General features: G+C 37.2%; 4 protein-coding genes and 1 long non-coding RNA gene across 12 annotated transcripts; 3 read left to right on the top strand and 2 right to left on the bottom strand.

Moving 5' to 3' along the window:
* Window positions 1–177: 177 nt before the first annotated feature.
* Window positions 178–2,917, bottom strand: CRCK2 (calmodulin-binding receptor-like cytoplasmic kinase 2). The gene is made up of 6 exons (XM_089052003.1): window positions 2,571–2,917; window positions 1,835–2,079; window positions 1,579–1,747; window positions 1,352–1,441; window positions 944–1,245; window positions 178–804 (listed from the first exon to the last, which is right to left on the bottom strand). The coding sequence occupies exons 1-6, from the start codon at window positions 2,824–2,826 to the stop codon at window positions 556–558; spliced, it is 1,311 nt and encodes a 436-aa protein (XP_088908129.1). The 5' UTR covers window positions 2,827–2,917; the 3' UTR covers window positions 178–555.
* Window positions 2,918–3,569: 652 nt separating this feature from the next.
* On the bottom strand, window positions 3,570–6,841 carry LOC103332124 (Pentatricopeptide repeat (PPR-like) superfamily protein). Of its 3 annotated transcripts, none has more exons than XM_089051485.1 (2): window positions 4,894–6,841; window positions 3,570–3,900 (listed from the first exon to the last, which is right to left on the bottom strand). In XM_089051485.1, exons 1-2 carry the CDS (start codon window positions 6,779–6,781, stop codon window positions 3,743–3,745), a joined length of 2,046 nt encoding a protein of 681 aa, XP_088907611.1. In that variant the 5' UTR covers window positions 6,782–6,841; the 3' UTR covers window positions 3,570–3,742. The 3 variants fall into 3 exon arrangements, with proteins under 3 accessions (XP_088907611.1, XP_088907610.1, XP_088907609.1); XM_089051484.1 differs by having other exon boundaries at window positions 3,763–3,900; window positions 4,862–6,841; XM_089051483.1 differs by having other exon boundaries at window positions 3,778–3,917; window positions 4,862–6,840.
* LOC148917333 (uncharacterized) lies at window positions 3,843–4,442 on the top strand. The gene is made up of 2 exons (XR_016126600.1): window positions 3,843–3,962; window positions 4,044–4,442. It is a non-coding gene; the product is annotated as an uncharacterized LOC148917333 (long non-coding RNA).
* Window positions 6,842–9,408: 2,567 nt separating the features above from the next.
* Window positions 9,409–12,373, top strand: RHB1A (RING-H2 finger B1A). Of its 5 annotated transcripts, none has more exons than XR_514134.3 (6): window positions 9,409–9,568; window positions 10,501–10,626; window positions 10,836–11,208; window positions 11,359–11,468; window positions 11,817–12,010; window positions 12,106–12,373. XR_514134.3 is itself a non-coding variant. In XM_008234799.3 (5 exons), the coding sequence occupies exons 2-5, from the start codon at window positions 10,558–10,560 to the stop codon at window positions 11,847–11,849; spliced, it is 585 nt and encodes a 194-aa protein (XP_008233021.2). In that variant the 5' UTR covers window positions 9,409–9,568; window positions 10,501–10,557; the 3' UTR covers window positions 11,850–12,373. The 5 variants fall into 5 exon arrangements, 3 of the variants coding, with proteins under 3 accessions (XP_008233021.2, XP_008233022.2, XP_088908739.1); XR_514133.3 differs by having other exon boundaries at window positions 12,102–12,373; XM_008234799.3 differs by having other exon boundaries at window positions 11,817–12,373.
* A 2,527-nt stretch (window positions 12,374–14,900) lies between these two features.
* Window positions 14,901–19,099, top strand: RLK4 (receptor-like protein kinase 4). Of its 2 annotated transcripts, none has more exons than XM_089052612.1 (2): window positions 14,901–17,816; window positions 18,960–19,099. In XM_089052612.1, the coding sequence occupies exon 1, from the start codon at window positions 15,085–15,087 to the stop codon at window positions 17,785–17,787; it is 2,703 nt and encodes a 900-aa protein (XP_088908738.1). In that variant the 5' UTR covers window positions 14,901–15,084; the 3' UTR covers window positions 17,788–17,816; window positions 18,960–19,099. The 2 variants fall into 2 exon arrangements, with proteins under 2 accessions (XP_088908738.1, XP_008233019.2); XM_008234797.3 differs by having other exon boundaries at window positions 18,853–18,992.
* Window positions 19,100–19,124: the final 25 nt, after the last annotated feature.

The following is a 19,124-nucleotide window of genomic DNA, read 5'->3' as shown; positions in this document are numbered from 1 at the left end:
CAGAGCAGTTCAGAATAAGTCTTTTTGACTTGGCTTTTGCTTTGTCAATTTAGATCAAGTCTTCCTGAAACTCTTCTGATTGTCACCGCCTCAATGAGTCGTCTTGCACGGCCATGTGGACCAAAAGATTGTATCAAACGACACAAACCACAACTTTTAAGAAATTGGAAGAGATGGTGACAAAGAAAAAGACAGTAAATAAAAAAATTATTTGGCCCTAATTAAAAGAACACACTCATATCGTTTTCAATACCTTAGACAAAAGCAATAAACCAAAATACACTCGAAATCAGGATTTCCTATTGATCTGGCTGTTCTATACACAAACCAAACCTAACAAATTGCCTTGGGTATGAAAACTAGCTGATTGTGTTTTTTTGTTTCAAAGTGACGGCTTCATATCTATTTTTCAAGAATTTATTTGGCTTCCTACTCAACTTGCTCATGCATTTACTGTATGCTGCTTCTTTGTAAAACCCAAGCCCCTTGGTTTTCCCATTCCTAGTAAACCTTTACATTCCATGGGGAGTCCTCAGGCTCTCACTCCTGTCATGTTTAAGTGCTCATTTGTGAACGAGAGGAAAACGAACGGAAGATTGGAGGTGCCACATCTCTGTAATCCTTACGGATGTTCCAGAGGATCTCTGCGCATCTCCTCATGCTAGGCCGACTCTGTCGGCGTGGAGCCAAGCATTGTAAGGCCAGTTCAAGAATCTTTTCAATGGCTAAATTATTTGCCGCAGTCTGTTCAAGCCTAGGATCCAAAATTGAAAGAGCATCTCCGTCAGTAAACTTCTTCATAGCCTGCAAAACCAACCCAAGTCGCGCTTTACATTCTCGTGTAGGTTGATATGTGGAAGGGATCTTAAATGAAAAAAGAATTTTTGACGAAGATGAAGTTAAGTAATGTGATTAAAGAGTGAAAAAGATAAGGAGTTCACACCCATTTTGCAGTTATCCGTTCCTTGATTTCCCGTTTTGGTTCGATGGGACGCCTGCCTGTAACTAGTTCAACCATTAGTACACCAAATGAGTAAACATCACTCTTATCTGTAAGTTGATAGGTTCTCAGGTACTCTGGATCCAAGTAGCCAGCGGTTCCTTTAACTTGAGTAGAAACATGGGTAGCACCTGAATCGCTATCAGCGGCAAGCCTAGCAAAACCAAAGTCAGCTACCTTGGCCCTGAAGTTTTCTGTTAGGAGAATGTTGGAAGACTTTATGTCTCTATGAATGATAGGATGATCTGTCAAGGAAACCCAAGCATGGTCCAGTTAGTTCCCCCTCACATCAATTCTATAACTCTTAGAGCAGAACAACTTTTATTTTCTGTGCTTCTACCAGAGTCTTACCTGTGTACATATGAAGATAGGTGACGGCATGGGCCACATCAATTGCAATGTCAAGCCGTGCTGCGAGGTCAAGAATGTCACCACGCATACCTGCATTATGCCTTGCATTACATTTCAGGCTCTCAAGGACATGCATCAATGAGGAAAAGTGCACAAAGACACATGCTCTTAACATGAGTATAGACAAAGGGAGAGGGAGAGAGAGAGGGTACACGAATAGAACTTACAATCCAAATGTTCTCTGAGGGTTCCATTAGGAACATACTCAACAACAACAACTTTTTCATCTTCATCCTCCACATACCCATAGAACTTGACCAAATTCAAATGTTCCACCTGTGCCAGCATTCTTATCTCACTTTGGAATTCCACACCCAAATGCTTGTCATATACACTCTGCAAACAAAGGTAACCACGTACTTGTTAGCCATATAATAATCATAAGACCAGAAATTAAATTAGTGTAAATAACTTCTACCCAACCTTTTTAGCACGTTTGATTGCAACAAAGGTCCCATCTTCCAGTCTCCCCTTAAAAACTGTCCCAAAACCACCTTGTCCTATCTTGAAAGAGGGAGAGAAGTTCTTTGTGGCCTTGTTTATTTCTTCCATGGTGAACTTTACATTCCCAGGCTCTCTCTCATGCTTTGAATTGTTTGCATTGGCATAGACGCCACGACTTGAACTACGTCTTCTCTCACTCCCAGCTCCCGAAGCATCCGAAAATACTAAGAAATTAACTAAGTTGTTCAGTTTACGACATAATAAAAAAATAATAAAGGCAAATTAAAAAAAAAAGTGGTTAACTGGTCACTCTAATTCCATTAACAACTTCGACCCCTGCCGTCTGTGTAGCATTTTCGAGAAATAATCCATAATCGCCATTTGCGCTGTTTGGTTGCTGAGAAAATGTTGTGAATGAAAGGAAAACCGCTATTCAAGAATTTAACATATATAAAGTTTGAAAAATCTTGAGGACCAAATGAAACGTCCATTTTAAACTCAGTCTAATGATAATTATCTTAACGTAGAGACATGAAATTTCTAAAATTTCATTTTTCTTTCATTTTTCCACAATGTTTCTCAGCAATCAAACACAACCCAGAAAAGAAAAGCAAGTTTAAGTACCAGATCGTGACTCAGAATCTTAAAAAAGTCTCTACTTTTTCCCAAACTCAGCTAAAACTCGTCAAAATACAGAATTACAGAAATGGAATACCAGATGGAGCTCTGAACTCTGCAGAATCAGCGAAGCTCACGGAACTCTTGGTCTCCGGTGGAGTGAAGCATGAGACGAAGACTCCAGCGAAGGAGCGGGCGGCGACTGCGACCACGCCCCGGCCGGAGCCTGACTTTCTTTCGGTTGAGGCGACGGAGTATGGCGAGCTCGGCGACGGCGAGTAAGCAAACCGGTCCGGCGTGCTCCGCGACTCGGAGCTAGGGCGCCGGGGTCCGTACGACGGGTTTCGGCTCATTTAGTTAGAGAGAGAGAGAGAGAGAGAAAGAGAGAGGTACGTAGACGTAGAAATGGCGGTTAGTTGTTGTGAGCTGTGAAAGTTGAGACGAGAAGACTTTGATTTTTCGAAAGACGCGTGCTAAGGAGTGGGACCATGAAAATAATTGGACATTTTCCAATTAATGTCGATTTTATTTTTTATTTATAAAAAAAATTATTTTTAATTGAAAATTTTGCTTCTATTTCTGTGGCTACAGTTTGAACAAGTCGGTGTAAAAACATTGGCCCGACAGATTATATTTATGTAACATGTAAATTGTAATTACCAAACATGCTTGTCTTGGATATGAGCAAAAGTATTATTTTGTGCACAACTCCTACCCAACAAAATTACAAATCATAATTGATAGATATGATGACAGTGTAGTCACAATCACATCCGTAGTACATAATTGATGTAACAAAGTATGTTCTTTGTTAGGAAATTTTACCGTACAAATTCGTATTTATGGAGAATGCGGATGTAGTTGTTATAGCTTGAGAGATTCACTATTCTCTGTATCTAGGGTATGGATTAATTTGTACGAAGAAAGATCAAGTTACAAACACTTTGATTAGAAGTTAATCAAGTATATCAATCCAACAACACCAAGAGGGTGAATTTCAAGGACAGAATTCTGCAGTTTGTTGAGTATTGCCAGAAGTTCAAGGAAACCCTTCCAACCAACATCCTCTTTTATTAGTATAATTTATTTTTGGTTGATACTGATAGAATTAGACATATTATATGGGGTGAAATGATGTGACTGCCCAACAATCAGGCAAAAATGGTATGATTTTCTAACACACAGACAGATGTCAGGTGATTCAGAATTATACAGCACTACTGCATCAGAGATATAAACTTTTCTCCTTCATCAGCCTGAGCAACAACCCTAGCATAGCATACACCTCTGGTGCTTGTGGGTGGGATTCATCACCTGGAACAAATGTACAAATGCCGCCGCCGATCTCCACCCAGTACAGTCTGGAGCTTTATAATCACAACTGTGCCTTATCATCTTCCGTGCTCTTGAGACGTCACCACGATGACCTTGAGAAGAGTAGATGCTAGACATGAGAGTATAACATTAAATTTCAGAGCAAATATAATGGGTAATTAAATAATCTTGTGCAATTATATTTTTAATTGGTCAAATTAGTTTAATGTTATTTTATTAACTTTGATCATGTCAGGAAGTGTGCCACCTAAATATAATATGCTAGCGTCGAATTAAAGAACTTCAACTTATCCATACGGCAATGATGATGAATGGAGGAATCCGCAAGCACTAGAAGAAATAAACAAAGGAAGCATTTGATGGCAATTGGCTTGGTGGCAAGGTGGAATAATAGTTTAATCATAGCAAGTTGCAAATGTTGCAACTGGATGGAGCAATTCTCATTCTCTATAAATAGAGATGACGTAGAAGGAAAAAAGACACCAGAAGCTCCACAACTTTATGGGGAACTAACTCCCTAGCTAAGGCTAGGGAGAAAGCTTTTAATATGATTGTGTGATGTGAATATGGATTTTCAGACTTCATTCCATGAAAACTTGGTAACAACTGAATCATACCCAGTTTAAAATTAAAATTATTATCATTCATAGGAAAGATAATGTAAGATGGCATACTTCTTCAGGTAGGATGAAAATAATCATGCAATGTTCTAACAGGTGGATTATCATAGTGTATATTCCCAGCATCATCACTTTCATTATGAACACTATGATTATCTTCAATTTGAGGAATTGGTTCATTGTTTTCATCATTTTCAGCCATTTCTGACGATCCTAAGTCAAAAAGAAAATTTTCAAAAACAAAAACAACTTCAAGTTCTAATTGAGGTGTTTCTACAAATCTACCAATTTTATCATGAGTTCTCATACATAAAAATAAAATAAATTCTTACATAAAGTAAATAAATAAATAAACAACAGCAAATTAAAAACAAAAACAAAACAAATAAATAAATAAAATATTAACAATGAGACGAGTTTGGAAAGAGCGTACCAGATGTGAAGAATTTCACATAACCAGCAAACCTCCGACCGAGGGGATCTCTGTACAGCCTGGAGCTTTATAATCACAACTGTGCCTCATCATCTTCCGTACTCTTGAGACGTCACCCCAATGACCTTGAGAAGAGTAGATGTTAGACATGAGAGTATAATTCACAGGCTTGTTTGGCTCCAATGCAAAAAGCTTTTGTGCTGCCCATTTTGCTAGTTCTATGTTTCCATGGACTTTGCACGCCCCCATGAATGCTCCCAAGGTGCTTGGATCAGGTTCGATTGGCATTGAGGTCAAAGCCATGAAAGCCTCGTCTAGAAGACCAGCTCGCCCAAGAAGGTCAATGAGACAGGTATAATGTTCTGAATCTGGAAAAATTTGATAGTCATTAGACATTAGTTTAAAGTAATGAAGCCCTTTCTGTATCAACCCTCCATGGCTACAAGCAGAAAGAACCGCAAGAAAAGCAATTTGATCCGGCATTATGTCATAAGCTAACATTTTCTCGAAAACCTCCGTAGCTTCTTCGGCAAGGCTGTGGAATGCATAAGCACATATCAGTGAAGTCCATGTAACTAGATCAGGCTCAACAACCAAGTTGAAACATTTAGACGCACTAGAAATACTACCACATTTGGAATATGCAGTTATCAGAGAATTCGCAATTGATGAGAAGAAATGAAACCCAAACTTCACCATGTAAGCATGAACTTGCATAAGTTCACTGGCAGATGATACATTGCCACATGAGCTAACAATGCTAGCCAGAGTTAACTCATCAGGATACAAATGTTCCCGAAACATTTCGCGCAGAAGTCCTATAGCCTCCTTCTCTTTTCCATGTAGCCCATAGCCCACGATTACAGTGGTCCACGAAACGACATTCCTGATGGACATTGCATCAAAAGCCTTCCAAGCATCACCTATGTCATCATTCTTCGCATACATATCAACAAGTGCGCTGGAAACTAGAACATCTGAATCAAAAGCCTCTCTTATAATAATCCCATGAATCTGCTTTCCCGGTTTACAAGAACCCAAAGTACGGCATGAACTTAGCAGGCTACTAAACATAAACTCATCCCCCTTAACACCTTCCAACCTCATCAGATTGAAGACCCCAAAAGCCTCTTTGGCCAAAGAATTTGAAGCATAGCAATACACCATCACATTCCACAGAACCAAATCTCTGTACAATACAAAATCAAAAGCACACCTTGCATCTTCAATTAAACCATGCTTTGCATATAAATCAACAAGAGCACTACCCACAAAGCAATTTGAACCAAATCCCAATTTTACGACAAAACAATGCAATTGTCTACCAATCTCAACATCATTTAAATCGACGCAAACACGGAACAAACCATTAAATGTTATATCATCCGGACCAACTGCTTCTAACAACATCCTCCTAAAGTAAGAAAAACCCAGATACAACTTCGACTCATAGTTACCCCAACAGTTGACAAGCCCAGAAATCAAGGTGTTCCAAGCAACCACATTTCTCTTACGCATTTCACCAAACAGTCTCTGTGCATTATTGAAATCCTTGCATTTGAGGTATACGTTCAAAATTTGAATTTGCAAGGACTGCACATCATACAATCCCAACTTTACAACATGCCCATGTAGTTGTTTTCCCTCACGAAGAAAACCCATTTTGGCTGAAACCTTGAGGGCATTGGAGCAGAAGGAATGGGCCGAGTGAGGGTCATTGAAGTGGGTCGACTGGGGAACTTGCGTGAAGGCTCCGAGTCGACTGGGAGAGAAAGATGAGCTCGTTTGATGAAATGGGTCGGCGTGGTTTGGGGCGTTTGTAATGGTTTGAAATGAAACTGGACGATGGGTTAGCGGGAAAGGTAACGGTCGTTTGAAATGGACGGCGGGGATTGAAGATGAGCGACATTTAGAGAACATAGCATGACAGTTGGGTTTCTTTAGACGCCTTTTGATCAAATAGTAGCGGGAAAGGGTGACAGGTTTGTTTGATAGAATTGCTACATAGGTTTTTTTTTAGGAAAATGCTAGGCTTACTACATTTTTCATACCACATTGTGCACCACTCTAATAGAGGTGGGCTCCACCTCTATTAGAGATGTGATATACAATGTGGTTTGCTAATAGATTTTTAAGGGGATGAATTACTTTTTTGGTCTAATTAGTTTGATTGATTTTTCATTTTGATTACTTGGTCATTTTCATTTTGACAATTTTAATCATATAGTTTAGTTTTGCTAGTAATCAAATCTAAATCGCAAGGTCTGTATATACTCGTAAATTCCGTAACATTAATTGATAGATTTAATGTGACAATATATGACTATCATATATGGGGACCAAAATTGGTCAAACTATCATAACCAATAATGTAATGTATTCATTTTAAAAATAAAAATAAAAATCTAAATCGTAAGTTCCGTATTGACTCATAAATTCCGTAACACGAATTGATAGATTTAATGTGACAATATATGACTATCACTATGGGGACCAAAATTGGTCAAACTACCATAACCAATAATGTAATGTATTCATTATGTAACTTCATTTTGGTTTATGACTTCTAAAACGGGTCAAACATGAATAACTCGATTTTGACACATAAAACAGGCTTAATTGATACTAGCCTCTCCGCACGCGCTTTGTGAGAGGCTTTTTTTAAAAAAAAATTAAATTTACTTTAGAATTAAAAAAAGATAATGAGTAGTTGTGTTCCATAAAAATAGGATTCATTATTTGAGTTTTCTTTTAATTTTAATTTTTCTAATATGAAAAAGTGTAAATTTACCATACTATTATCATTTAATTAATAATTTTAATTCTTAATGTTTAGATTAACTAAGGGCATTTTCTAGTATTTTGAATGTTTCACAATTCTCTGCCTTCTAAACCATTCTAAAATGAAATTTATTTTAGAATTAAAAAAGATAATGGGTAGTTGTGTCCCATAAAAATAGGATTCGCTATCTGAATTTTCTTTTAATTTTAATTTTTTTAAATATAAAAAAGTGTGAATTTACCATATTATCATCATTTAATTATTAATGTTTGGATTAATCAAGGGCATTTTCTGGTATTTTGAATGTTTCACCATTCTCTGTCTTTTGCTTTATATATATAGATTACTAACCCCTTGGCACATGCTCAATTGGTTTTCTTTTTTCTTTTTTCTTTTATTTTTAAAATTAAAAAAAGATAATATGGGTAGTTTTATATTCCATAAAAGTATGAGCTATTATCTGATTTTGTTTTTAATTTTAATATAAAAATATAAATTTACCATATTATCCTCATTTAATTAATAATTTTAATTCTAAATGTTTGAATTAACCAATAGCATTTTCTGGTATTTTAAATGTTTTACCATTCTCTCCCTTTTACTTTATGTATATAGATATATATAGATTACGTGAAAGAAAATGACTATTTTAAGTTTTAATTTGGTATTGTGTGGATAATAGAAGAATCATATGATTAATTTTTATGATTTGGCTAGTATGAAGATAAAGTGAAATTTGGTTTTAAGTCTTTCGCTTTACAATATGATAGCCAACTAGAGCAACGCAAATTATTGGTTGCGCCATTGACACAATCAATTAAGTGAGGCAATTTGTATGGTATTATATGATATTATTTTATGTTTGTGTTGAATTTTCTAATTCTTTAATAATTGTGTCAAATCAGTCGACACTACTGCCAACTTTCAGTTGGATACAATTGAAGGAGCACATATAGACGTTCTTCTCTTCTACAGTGCACCCAGAGATTATTATTATTTTTTAAAAACCAATAACTTGATATTTGATATTGACAAAATAATTAACAAAATCTATATTTTTCTAAGAATTCATTCAATAATTTTATTTTTTTTTTAAAGAATAAGTGGTAGTTTTTATTGATTAATAAAACAAAAGTACAAAGTAACTATACGCCGAATATGAGTAAATCTTCTCTAATGATCAAATGCAACAACTTGTTTGTTTTGATGCAGAGAGAATCACGCACAACCCAAGAGTGACTAAAATTTTGGATTTAGCAATCAGAAACATATGTACTCAAACATGCAATACAGATCCGTTGTGTAAGGGCAAATTCATATCAAAAACAAAAACTAAATAAAAAAACAACATTAACCTAAAACAAACTACAACAAACTCCTAAAGATTATGAAATGAAATATAATCATACAGAGTGTTTAAACACAAAGTTATCATGCCGTATTGTTTTCTTTATATTTTGTGTTGGTCAATTCAAATGTATTTAATTTGAGTTAGGTGACAAATTAAGTGATCCAATTAGTGTAGTATCACTTGTACAAGAAAATTAGAGTTGGGGAGTTTGAATTAATGAAGTTTGTCATTTTTGTCAATAACCGATCTACGTCATATTTCAAATCCATAACCAACCATAAAGCTTAGATTACTTGCAAGAACAATGCATTAATTAAAGTTGCTAATCTTAAGATTTATTAAACTAATTAAATATAATTAGACGAATAGCAGACGTGTACTAAATAGCCACACCATCGGCATCAAGCCTACGTGAGAGGGATATGACTCATATGAGTGGGGGGCTTACTGTGCAAAGGAAGAAAGCCACACACATACAAACCCAAAAGAGGCAAAGGCCAAAAAGGATTCTTCTTTTTTCCTTTCACCGACGGGACTTCTTTCTGAAGAACAAATATCTTTTCAATTTCTAAAGGTAAAAGCTTTGCTCTTTCGGTTAACATTTCAGCAATCGATTAGTTGGTTGTGGTTGTTTTTGTGTACAAGAACTCATTTTGTTGTTCTTGTTCCATAAATTTGGTGAAAATTGCTTCTGGGTAGTGATTGGATTATTGGGTTTGGCTCCTCACTTGCAATTTTTATTCAATTGGGTTTCTTGTTTGCTATTTTCTGCCTTTTTTCTTATTCTTCTTCTTTTGTGGGTTGTTTCTATTTTGAGCGGTTTCTTTGTCAAGGCACTCACGTTGTCTTTGCTTTTTTCTTTGGATAAAGTTTTGTTGAGTCGGATAGCATTGGAAGAGTTAAAAGTTGTATGAGTATTTGGAGTTTAAGAAGCTTTCACAGGCTATCTGTTTGTATTATTCATTTTAGCAAAGGAAAGGTATTGATTCTGTCTAGAGGTTATATTTTGGTTCTCATGCTGGAAATACTATAAGTTAGGTGATTGTATATGTAACATCAAAGAATGGAATATGTTTTGAGGATTTGAATTCAAAGTGCAACACCAGCATTAATTTCAAGTACACATGCTTCGAAATTTCATTATCTATCATGGTTTCAATTGCTGTAATTCATAGCATGAGATTTCTGGAATGATAGCATCATGGGTGTAGCTTCTATTTTGTTGGCTGGATTTGGTTCCTCTGTCTATCATTTTGCTGCTGACTTCTTTACGATATTTTTCTGCCTGTTTGTGGCCGTATTTTCTGTCTGTCAACTCTTATGTCTTCTTCTTACCTCTTTTGAGGGTTATTAAATATGTTTAAGCACTTTGTTGTGACTTCTTTTCAGTTTTAGTAACATAGTATCATTTTAGTTTTGTAGTATACAATCTCCTTAACTCATAGGAACATATTAGTTCTTTCTATAGCATTTGACTCTTCAGTCGCCTATGATGCCAAATAACAGGAAGCTATGCCCCAATATCGGATGGTTTTGGGTGCATAACTGTAATAACTGCGGAGAATGGGAGGTTGTTGTTGTTCTTCCAGAAAAGCTCATATGCAACTGCACGGAGCACCTGTGTATTTCTATGTCCGTATATCTTCTCACTCCAACTTCTCTTTTTGTTACATATTATAGTTTGCTCATCATTGTGTGGCTGACTGTTTAGGACTCATAGTGGAAATAATTGTATCACATAATATTAGGAGAGTGGAAAATTGTGCTTGTTTCTCCTAATCAAATAGTGGTCTATTATGCGTATTAAGATTTCATTCTCTTTTTAAAACTCTTTTCTTCAGTGTCCACCAGTTTTGGAAGAGCAAGAGTCCTTAAGATCTCATGATGTCACAGCCTCTCCACTCAGTGCAGGACTCCTGGTTCATTGGGATCTGGAAGCATCAACACCAGACACTTACAGACCCCCTCCTCCACCGTTGCCATATGATATGGTCTTTGGATGTTCACGATCAACAGATTCTGATTCTGTCAGGGAAACAATCAGTTGCAGTAGTTTTGATACATCAGCTACTTGTGGAGATCTTGGGGAATCAGACTGCAAAGTTCAAGAAAGTTCTTTGAATACCTCACCAAAGAAGTTAGAACTTTCACAATCAAATGAACCTCATGTTTTAGCAAAAGAAGATGAGGATGTCTGTCCCATTTGTCTTGAAGGTGCTGTACCATCAGTAGCTCAACTAATTCTTTTGTTGTATGATTCTTTTTGTCTTGATTATAGGAAACAAAGAAAAGTCCATTTCTGCATCATTTTGCTATTTTAAACCGCAGGTAGCTAATGCTTTAAGCTTGTATCTTCACATGCAGACTATGAAACAGAGAATCCAAAATTTATCACAAAATGCGAGCACCACTATCACCTCTGTTGTATTCTTGAATGGATGGAAAGAAGTGATGCCTGTCCTATATGTGATCAGGTTTGCCTTTGAAACAAGTGATATATTCATTTATCAGATAAATATTTTGTCATGGCAAGGAGTGAGTTGTACTAGATAGTATCCTTGGGATTCATCTGTTAACAATGCTTGCACAGGAAGTTATTTCACCAAAAAATAAGTAAGAAAAAGAGTGAAAAATACTGAAGCACCTCAGTTTTTTGGTGGAATGACTGGAAATGTCACTGTTTCTATGGCGAGCCTAGGTATTGGTGACTGGATGAACCCTACGTGATAATTATTAACTAATCAGATCTCTGACTGATTTGTCTATGTTGTTTAAATCCCTTATGCTTGTAAATGAAATTTTCTCCTTTTCTGATGTTTCAGGAACTGGTGATTGACCATAGCTTTAGTTTGTAGCTAATTAGTGCTCTTTCAAAATCAAAGTTTATTTGCTGCTTGAAGTCAGAGATTGCCAACTCAGTAGACTCTGGATGGACAGTAGCTGTTTGTTTCGAAACCTGCTGGGGATGGGTGTCCTGCAGATTCATTTTTTTAATCTGGTCATTCTCAAATTGGAGGTTGAACTGGATCTCTTATGTTAGCTGTTTTGTTTGGTCAGTTGTTGGTAAAGTCTCTCTCTTTGTTTAGAGCTTGATTTCCAATTCTCAGACAGGTCTCTGGATTCTAAGTGGAGCAATCAAGAAGTTAAGAACAGGGCCATCCAATGGAAACCAGAAAAATGAATGCCAGTGCCATCTTCAAAGTTGTGTTGGTTTGCTACAACTCTTTTTGTACAGATCTCTTAGTTTGTTGTAGGAATCATTCTGTTGTCATTTGTTGTTATCTGCTGCAGAATTTGATTTATACACTCACTGCAGCCCTTGGATTCTAATCTGTAAATCACATATCTTTTACATTTTGGGTGGATTTGATTTGGCAAAGTTGTTTCATTTCATATATGAAATCATCCAATGATCAGGAAATTGAGTCCTAAAATATTTGCTAGAAAATTGATTTTATGGATACTGGGGATCACTGTAAACTAAACCATTCCTCAAAGTAAACAGAGCAAGAAAAGCAAAACAAAAATTAAACAGAAAATCACAACTTAGCAACCAAATTGGATTCTTTTTCTTTTGGGTCTTTTTTTTTTGTGTGCTGATGGTGTATGATTGTATGAACCAGTTGTATTCTAACATCCCCCTACCATTACTGTAAAACTCAATCAATTAGGTTAGTGGGGCTTTCTTTCTGGGTCTATGTCGACTTTATTTTGGTTTAAATATTGTCAAGTTCGTCTTCCAAGAATGGAAGAGCTAAGCCCTTGAATTTATAAGTGTGGGTCTCATCTCATTGCATGTGTTCTTTTTTTTTTTATTTTATTTTTTTTATATATGTATAAATTGCAGAAGATGAGCTTGTGGGATGCAAGAGAGAGAGGCACATGTTGAGCCTCTTGTTTTCACAAAGGGAAACATTTCGAATCCTTCTTGGGTAGCAAAGTGCGTGTTGTTTGAGCACCATTGACCCTCATGTCACCATTCCTAAGATACAAGTACTTAGATTGATGCACTACAATTTAGAAGTTTGTATCTAACACATTCTAAACCACCAAACACTTGGGTTCTTGTGAAAACAAAGAGTGTTGTCGACTAGTCAATGTCCTTGTACCCTGATATACAAGTACAACATCATTATTCTTATCTTTTCAAAATCAACAATGGACGGTGGCTTGAATTTGAACTTTTTTTAATATTAAGAAAATCAGTACTACTAAATTAAGGGTTAGTTGGTAATTCTCGTCCTTAATATGAAATAAATCATTTTATTATTATTGAATTTCGTAAGTTTTACCCTATAGTTATAGAGATCACCAATACTACTATTCAACCCCTTATATTCGATGTGTTCCTATGAACTACATTCTATGAAATTCTTAAACATAGTTTCTCAAGAGGGTGTATTCAATTGAGATTTTAAAAAACTATTTATGGATAAAAAAAGTCTAGTGAATTTAAGTAGAATGTAATGACTTATATGATTTTATTTATAGATTTCTATAATCAAGATTTTTCACTTATAATTTTAAAAAACCAAATACATTATTTTTATAATAATAAAAGACCACATAAATTTAACTACCCATCATCTTTCCTATTTAGAGTTAGCATATTGTTCATGACATAACTACACCTGTCCACTCTTGAGGTCCACCATGACTTGGATTGAGCAACCACTAGTAATAAGATCCATTATGCAGAACTCTAATCACAGCCATGATGGGGCACTTTGTGCTCTGTTAGGACACAAGTGTCAAATGTCACCCACCATTTGTAGCTGCCTTGTTAACCTATTTGTAGGAAAATTAATTAGAGAGAAGATGTCCACAACCACATCACAGTATGTGAGTTCTTTTGTAATGCATGTGATTTGTTTGGCACCTTCATATATGCATGCAGTGAGGCCAATTTTACCTGGAACTGGGAATTTCTAAAGTGACATATATAAAAAAATGCTCTCAAACATGTTGAAATCAATTATAAAAATTCCTTGAATTTAACTTCATTATTATTAGATTTTCATGATTTTAAAATAAAGTATTGTCCATCTGATGATTTTTAATTTAATATTAACAATTCAAATCCACATGATGATTTCATACCATTCTTCGTCCTAAATTAGCTTCCTATCGAACATGTTTAATCTTAATAGAATACCAAAAGACTTGTTTATATAATTTAAAAGTCTTAATTGAATATCATAAGACTTATTTATCCCAAATAATCTTTTAAAATCACAACTAAATACACCCTTTGTATTATAAAATAACTTCACGATCCAACGACATCTTCGAAGAAGACACACCTACGCATCTAAACTATATGATTGGAATTATTGAAGTGGTCACGGAGGCCTAAAACACTTGATGTATAGTTAAGCCAATACGAATCTTATTATGCATAGTTAAGCCAAGCAGTATCCTTCAAAAATCATTGAAGCGACATTCAACCCTTGATACTAAACGACATAACTCCCCGAACTGTTTTTTATGATAGAATCCAATGATGTCCGGACAACCTAAGTCTTAAAACCTTGGAATAAAAAATCATTTTTAGTGTGACAAATACTAAAAAGCTTGACTCTTTTGGCTTTTAAAATTACAAATTAAAAGAAAGAAAACTAAAATAAATTTAGATATTCAGAGATTATGACAACCATGCGCAGCACATGGAGAATGACAGGAGCAAGATTTGTCAATGACAATGAGACCTTTTTGTCTTGGTCTTGGTTTTGATTATAATTTTATTACCAAATAAAAATAAAAATAATAAAAATGGAAAATAGAATATTTTCAGGCAATCACGTTTGGACGCGTTTAACTTTCCCATGTTGCCTCCACAGTCCACTTCTTGGTCCCCTCTCTCCCGTTGTACCAAAAAGGCAAATTCCCTCTTTTTCTTAATTTATTTTATTATTTTCTTTTCCATTTTTAAATTCTATTTCCATATTTTCGCCTTCTTTCCCCACCGAAATCGCACCACCACCGTATTTTCTCTCTCTTGTTATTCTGATTCCTCCATGAAATCGGCCCACCGCCATATCTCTCTTCTTCCATGAAACCGCGCCACCGCCACCACCACCACTACCCTCCATGGCCTCTACCATGTTGCCCATTTCTCGTCTTCTCCTTCTTCTTCTTCTTCTGCTTCAAACCCTTCTTCTGACAACCACAATTGAAGAACCCATTGAAGAATTTTCAGCCGAAAACGAAACCCAGTTCTTTAACAGGCCCCAGGTTTCCAACTTTCCCATTGCTTCAAATCCCACTCCAACCTCGCTCACGGAGTCTTCCTTACTCGCATCGCTTCAATACCCAATACTGGGAAAAAGCAAAGTTGTGGTATTTGGGAACTCGACTCTCTCGAGCGCGAACAAGACCTTCTCTCTCGGCTTCATCTCCACCAATGGCGATGAACCCAACTGGTACTTGGGCATTTGGTACGCTTCGATTCCAGTCCCGACCTGCGTCTGGGTCGCAAACCGAGAGAGACCCATCAAGAATCTCACTTTCTCGAGCTTAGAAATCTCCGGATCGGGTCGACTGGTGGTCAAGGACCCGGGTAATTCTATCGTGTGGTCGAGCACGAACACGGAGATTGGTGTTGACGTTCAGCTTTTGGACAGTGGCAATCTGGTTTTGCTCACCCAAGGAGGCACGGTCGCGTGGCAGAGCTTCGATTACCCGACTGACACGTGGCTTCCCGGCATGAACTTGACGAGCGAGCGAGCGTTGACGAGTTGGCGAAGCTACAGAGACCCCTCGCCAGGTTCGTATTCTCTGCGGCTGAGACCACCGAACTACGGTGAGTTTGAGCTGCTTTTCAATGGCACTGTAGTTTACTGGAGAACTGGGAATTGGACCGGTAACGGGTTCATAAATGTGCCTGAGATGTTGGTGCCTTACATCTATAAGTTCCATTTTCTCGACCCGTTTAAGCCAACGGCGTCGTTCGGGTTCACCGAGGAGCCGTTGGATAACGGGTTGGACCCGCCGCTGACCCGGTTCCAGATGGACGTTTCGGGTCAGCTCCGGCAGTTCACTTGGGCAACCCAGACCTGGAACATGTTCTGGTCTCAGCCTGAGAACAAGTGCAGAGTGTTTGGCCTGTGTGGGGCTTTTGGGGTTTGCAGTGGTGAAGCACTTAGGCCCTGTGAATGCCTCGCTGGTTTTAATCCTGTGGATGAGCCTAGTTGGAACTATGGGGACTACTCTGGTGGCTGCCACTGGATGGGTGAATATGGTGAGTCTTGTGATGAGAGGGGTGATGGGTTTGACAAAGTTGGTGTTGTGAGCTATGAAGGTTCTTACTTTAAGTCATATAGAACTACTTTGGATGATTGCCAACGCACATGCTTGCAAATTTGTTCTTGCATAGGGGTCAACTACGATGGCAATAGTACCGTGTGTAAAGTTTATTATGGGTCTCTCTCGAATTTGAAGAATTTGAGCTCTGATGGTGCAGTCGGTGAGGTCTTCTATTTAAGGGTACAGAAAAATTTGAAGGTTGAGATCAAGAAGCAGTTGAATCCTGTAGTTTTGAGTGCTAGCATTGTTGGGTCGGTTGCGGGTTTGGGGTTTGTGGTGGTGCTGGTGATGGTTTTGATTTGGAGAAGAGAGAAGAAGAAGAAGGAAATAAAAGAAGGGGTTGTTCAACTTCAGCAGGCCTCAAATTTGAAGGTGTTTTCTTATAAAGAACTTCACACTGCAACACGGGGTTTTTCAGACAAACTTGGGCATGGTGGCTTTGGAGCAGTTTTCCATGGGGAGTTATCAGATTCTACTGTTGTTGCTGTGAAACGCTTGGACAGGCCAGGTGGTGGAGAGAAAGAATTCCAAGCCGAAGTTTGCACCATTGGGAACATTCAACATGTCAATCTTGTGAGACTTAGAGGCTTCTGCTCAGAAAATTCTCATAGACTTTTAGTTTATGAATACATGCCAAATGGTGCTCTTAGTGCGTATCTACGTCGAGAGGGTCCAAATTTGAGTTGGGATGTTAGGTTTCGTCTAGCAGTTGGTATGGCAAGAGGCATTGCATATTTACATGAGGCGTGTAGAGATTGCATACTCCATTGTGATATCAAACCCGAAAACATTTTGCTTGATAGTGATTACACCGCGAAGGTGTCAGATTTTGGGTTAGCAAAACTACTTGGCCGGGACTTTAGTCGGGTATTAGCCACAATGAGGGGTACCTGGGGCTATGTGGCGCCAGAGTGGATATCTGGTGTGGCAATCACCACAAAAGCCGATGTTTACAGCTACGGAATGACATTGATAGAATTACTTGGGGGGCGCAGAAATGTGGAGGCACGCCGATCTGAAGGTGGCAGAGAGGGTGGAGGTGAAAAAACCGACAGTTGGTTCTTTCCTCCCTGGGCAGCACAGCAGATAATTGAGGGCAATGTGAGGGCAGTACTTGATGATAGGCTCGGCTGCACATATAGTATTGAGCAGGCAAAGCGTGTTGCATTGGTGGCAGTGTGGTGTATACAGGATTCTGAGGCAATGAGGCCTACAATGGGGATGGTAGTAAAGATGTTGGAAGGGGTGGTGGAAGTGACTGTTCCTCCAGCTCCCAAATTGTTGCAAGCACTGGTTTCCGGGGAGTCTTTTTGTGGGATAAAGGCTGATTCTGGAATTGGGTTGTCTAATGGCAGCGACTTCTCCGGTTATAACACGAGATTATCTAGTTGTGGTTCAGAATCGTCTCTTGGTAATGGCTCCTCCCTAGTGAATGAGATTGAGCATGATAACCAGAGAAGTTCAGTGGCATTTACTGACCAAGGCTAATAAATTCCAGGCCACATTCTTCACAACAGGTTTTTTTTTTCTTTTCATGTAAAGAAAACTGCAAAGAGATCTTTTGTAGAGTATGATGATGTATATAATGTTGCTGGTGGTGGAAAGTTTTGCCTCTGAAATTACATCTTTACAAGATTTGAAATCCCAATTTATACATTTTCTTTTTCAACTGGAAAACTAGTTACTCTTTGCTGATCTATGTACTTTGTTTGTGGTGAGAATATACTTAGCTATGTACAATCAGAATTTTATCAGTAGGTTGAAGTGAGAGACATTTCCGATTATGATTGTGGGGTTTGGGATCACATTTCATGATTACAGTTTTGACATTTAGCCTTTAGGTATTTACAGAGAGATATTCCCTATCTTTTTTGGTTCACCTTTTTGCAAATGATCATGCCTTTTTGCAAAGGTCATGGGATTCTTTTACAAAGGACTTTATAGATGCACAAAGAAAAAGAAAAAAAAGGTCATGAATGACGATTATTTTTCACCAACTCTGTGTCCTAAGCAATAGTTATTTTTCTTGGTGGGATATATGGATTTTTTTTAAGAAATCTTTGTCATTCCATCTAGATATTATTTTGGTAATTTGAGATTTTTTTTGTTTAAAAATGTGAGTTATTGTCACTTTCTATCCTTTTTTTTCCTCAAATAAGTAAAGGAACAATGCATTTTTTATTTTTTATAAAAAACGCAAAGACAGAAAAACAAAAGACAATTCTTGCTACCTAGATTTACTATGGCAATCCAACTATCAATCAAGTCCCACCTGATTTCAAAGTTTCATACCAGCAATTGTTTTTTCTTTTTATAGGGAAAAACTACACACACACAAAAAACCACCAAAAAAATATGGCTATGACAGGTGGACGAGAAAGTAAAAATGAAACATATGAATATGATATATTGTGTATCATAAATATAAACATATGGTGACTTTGTGAATTGTACCCAATTGAAGGCAAATGTAACTAGAATCCTGCATAGAAATAACTGAAAACTGAACACTTGCTGTCCGACAAACTAAGACTTGGTCATCTTTTTTGTCAGGTTGATTTCTTTCTATGGTCTACCTAAATTATAGCCAGCAGCAAACATTCTTAAAGACCAAAATTCTTACTGACGCAGAATTTTTTTTTTTTAAATAAAACAAAAAGAAACCCAGAGAAACAGATGATCAAAATTTCCTCAGGTTTCTTCGTTCTCAAGCTTCAGAAGGTCAAAGGCTAAAGGGTTCAATAAAAGTTTGTAAAAATAGGTACCCTTCAAGAAAATGATGCAGCTAAGGCCGAGGCCTCTGCTGGATTTTTACCTGGGCAACC

The sequence above is a fragment of the Prunus mume genome, linkage group LG5 (genome assembly GCF_029339155.1).
Source record: "Prunus mume cultivar Tortuosa linkage group LG5, ASM2933915v1, whole genome shotgun sequence".
Taxonomy (NCBI): Eukaryota; Viridiplantae; Streptophyta; class Magnoliopsida; order Rosales; family Rosaceae; genus Prunus; species Prunus mume.
This window is presented reverse-complemented; position numbering and strand designations above follow the sequence as displayed.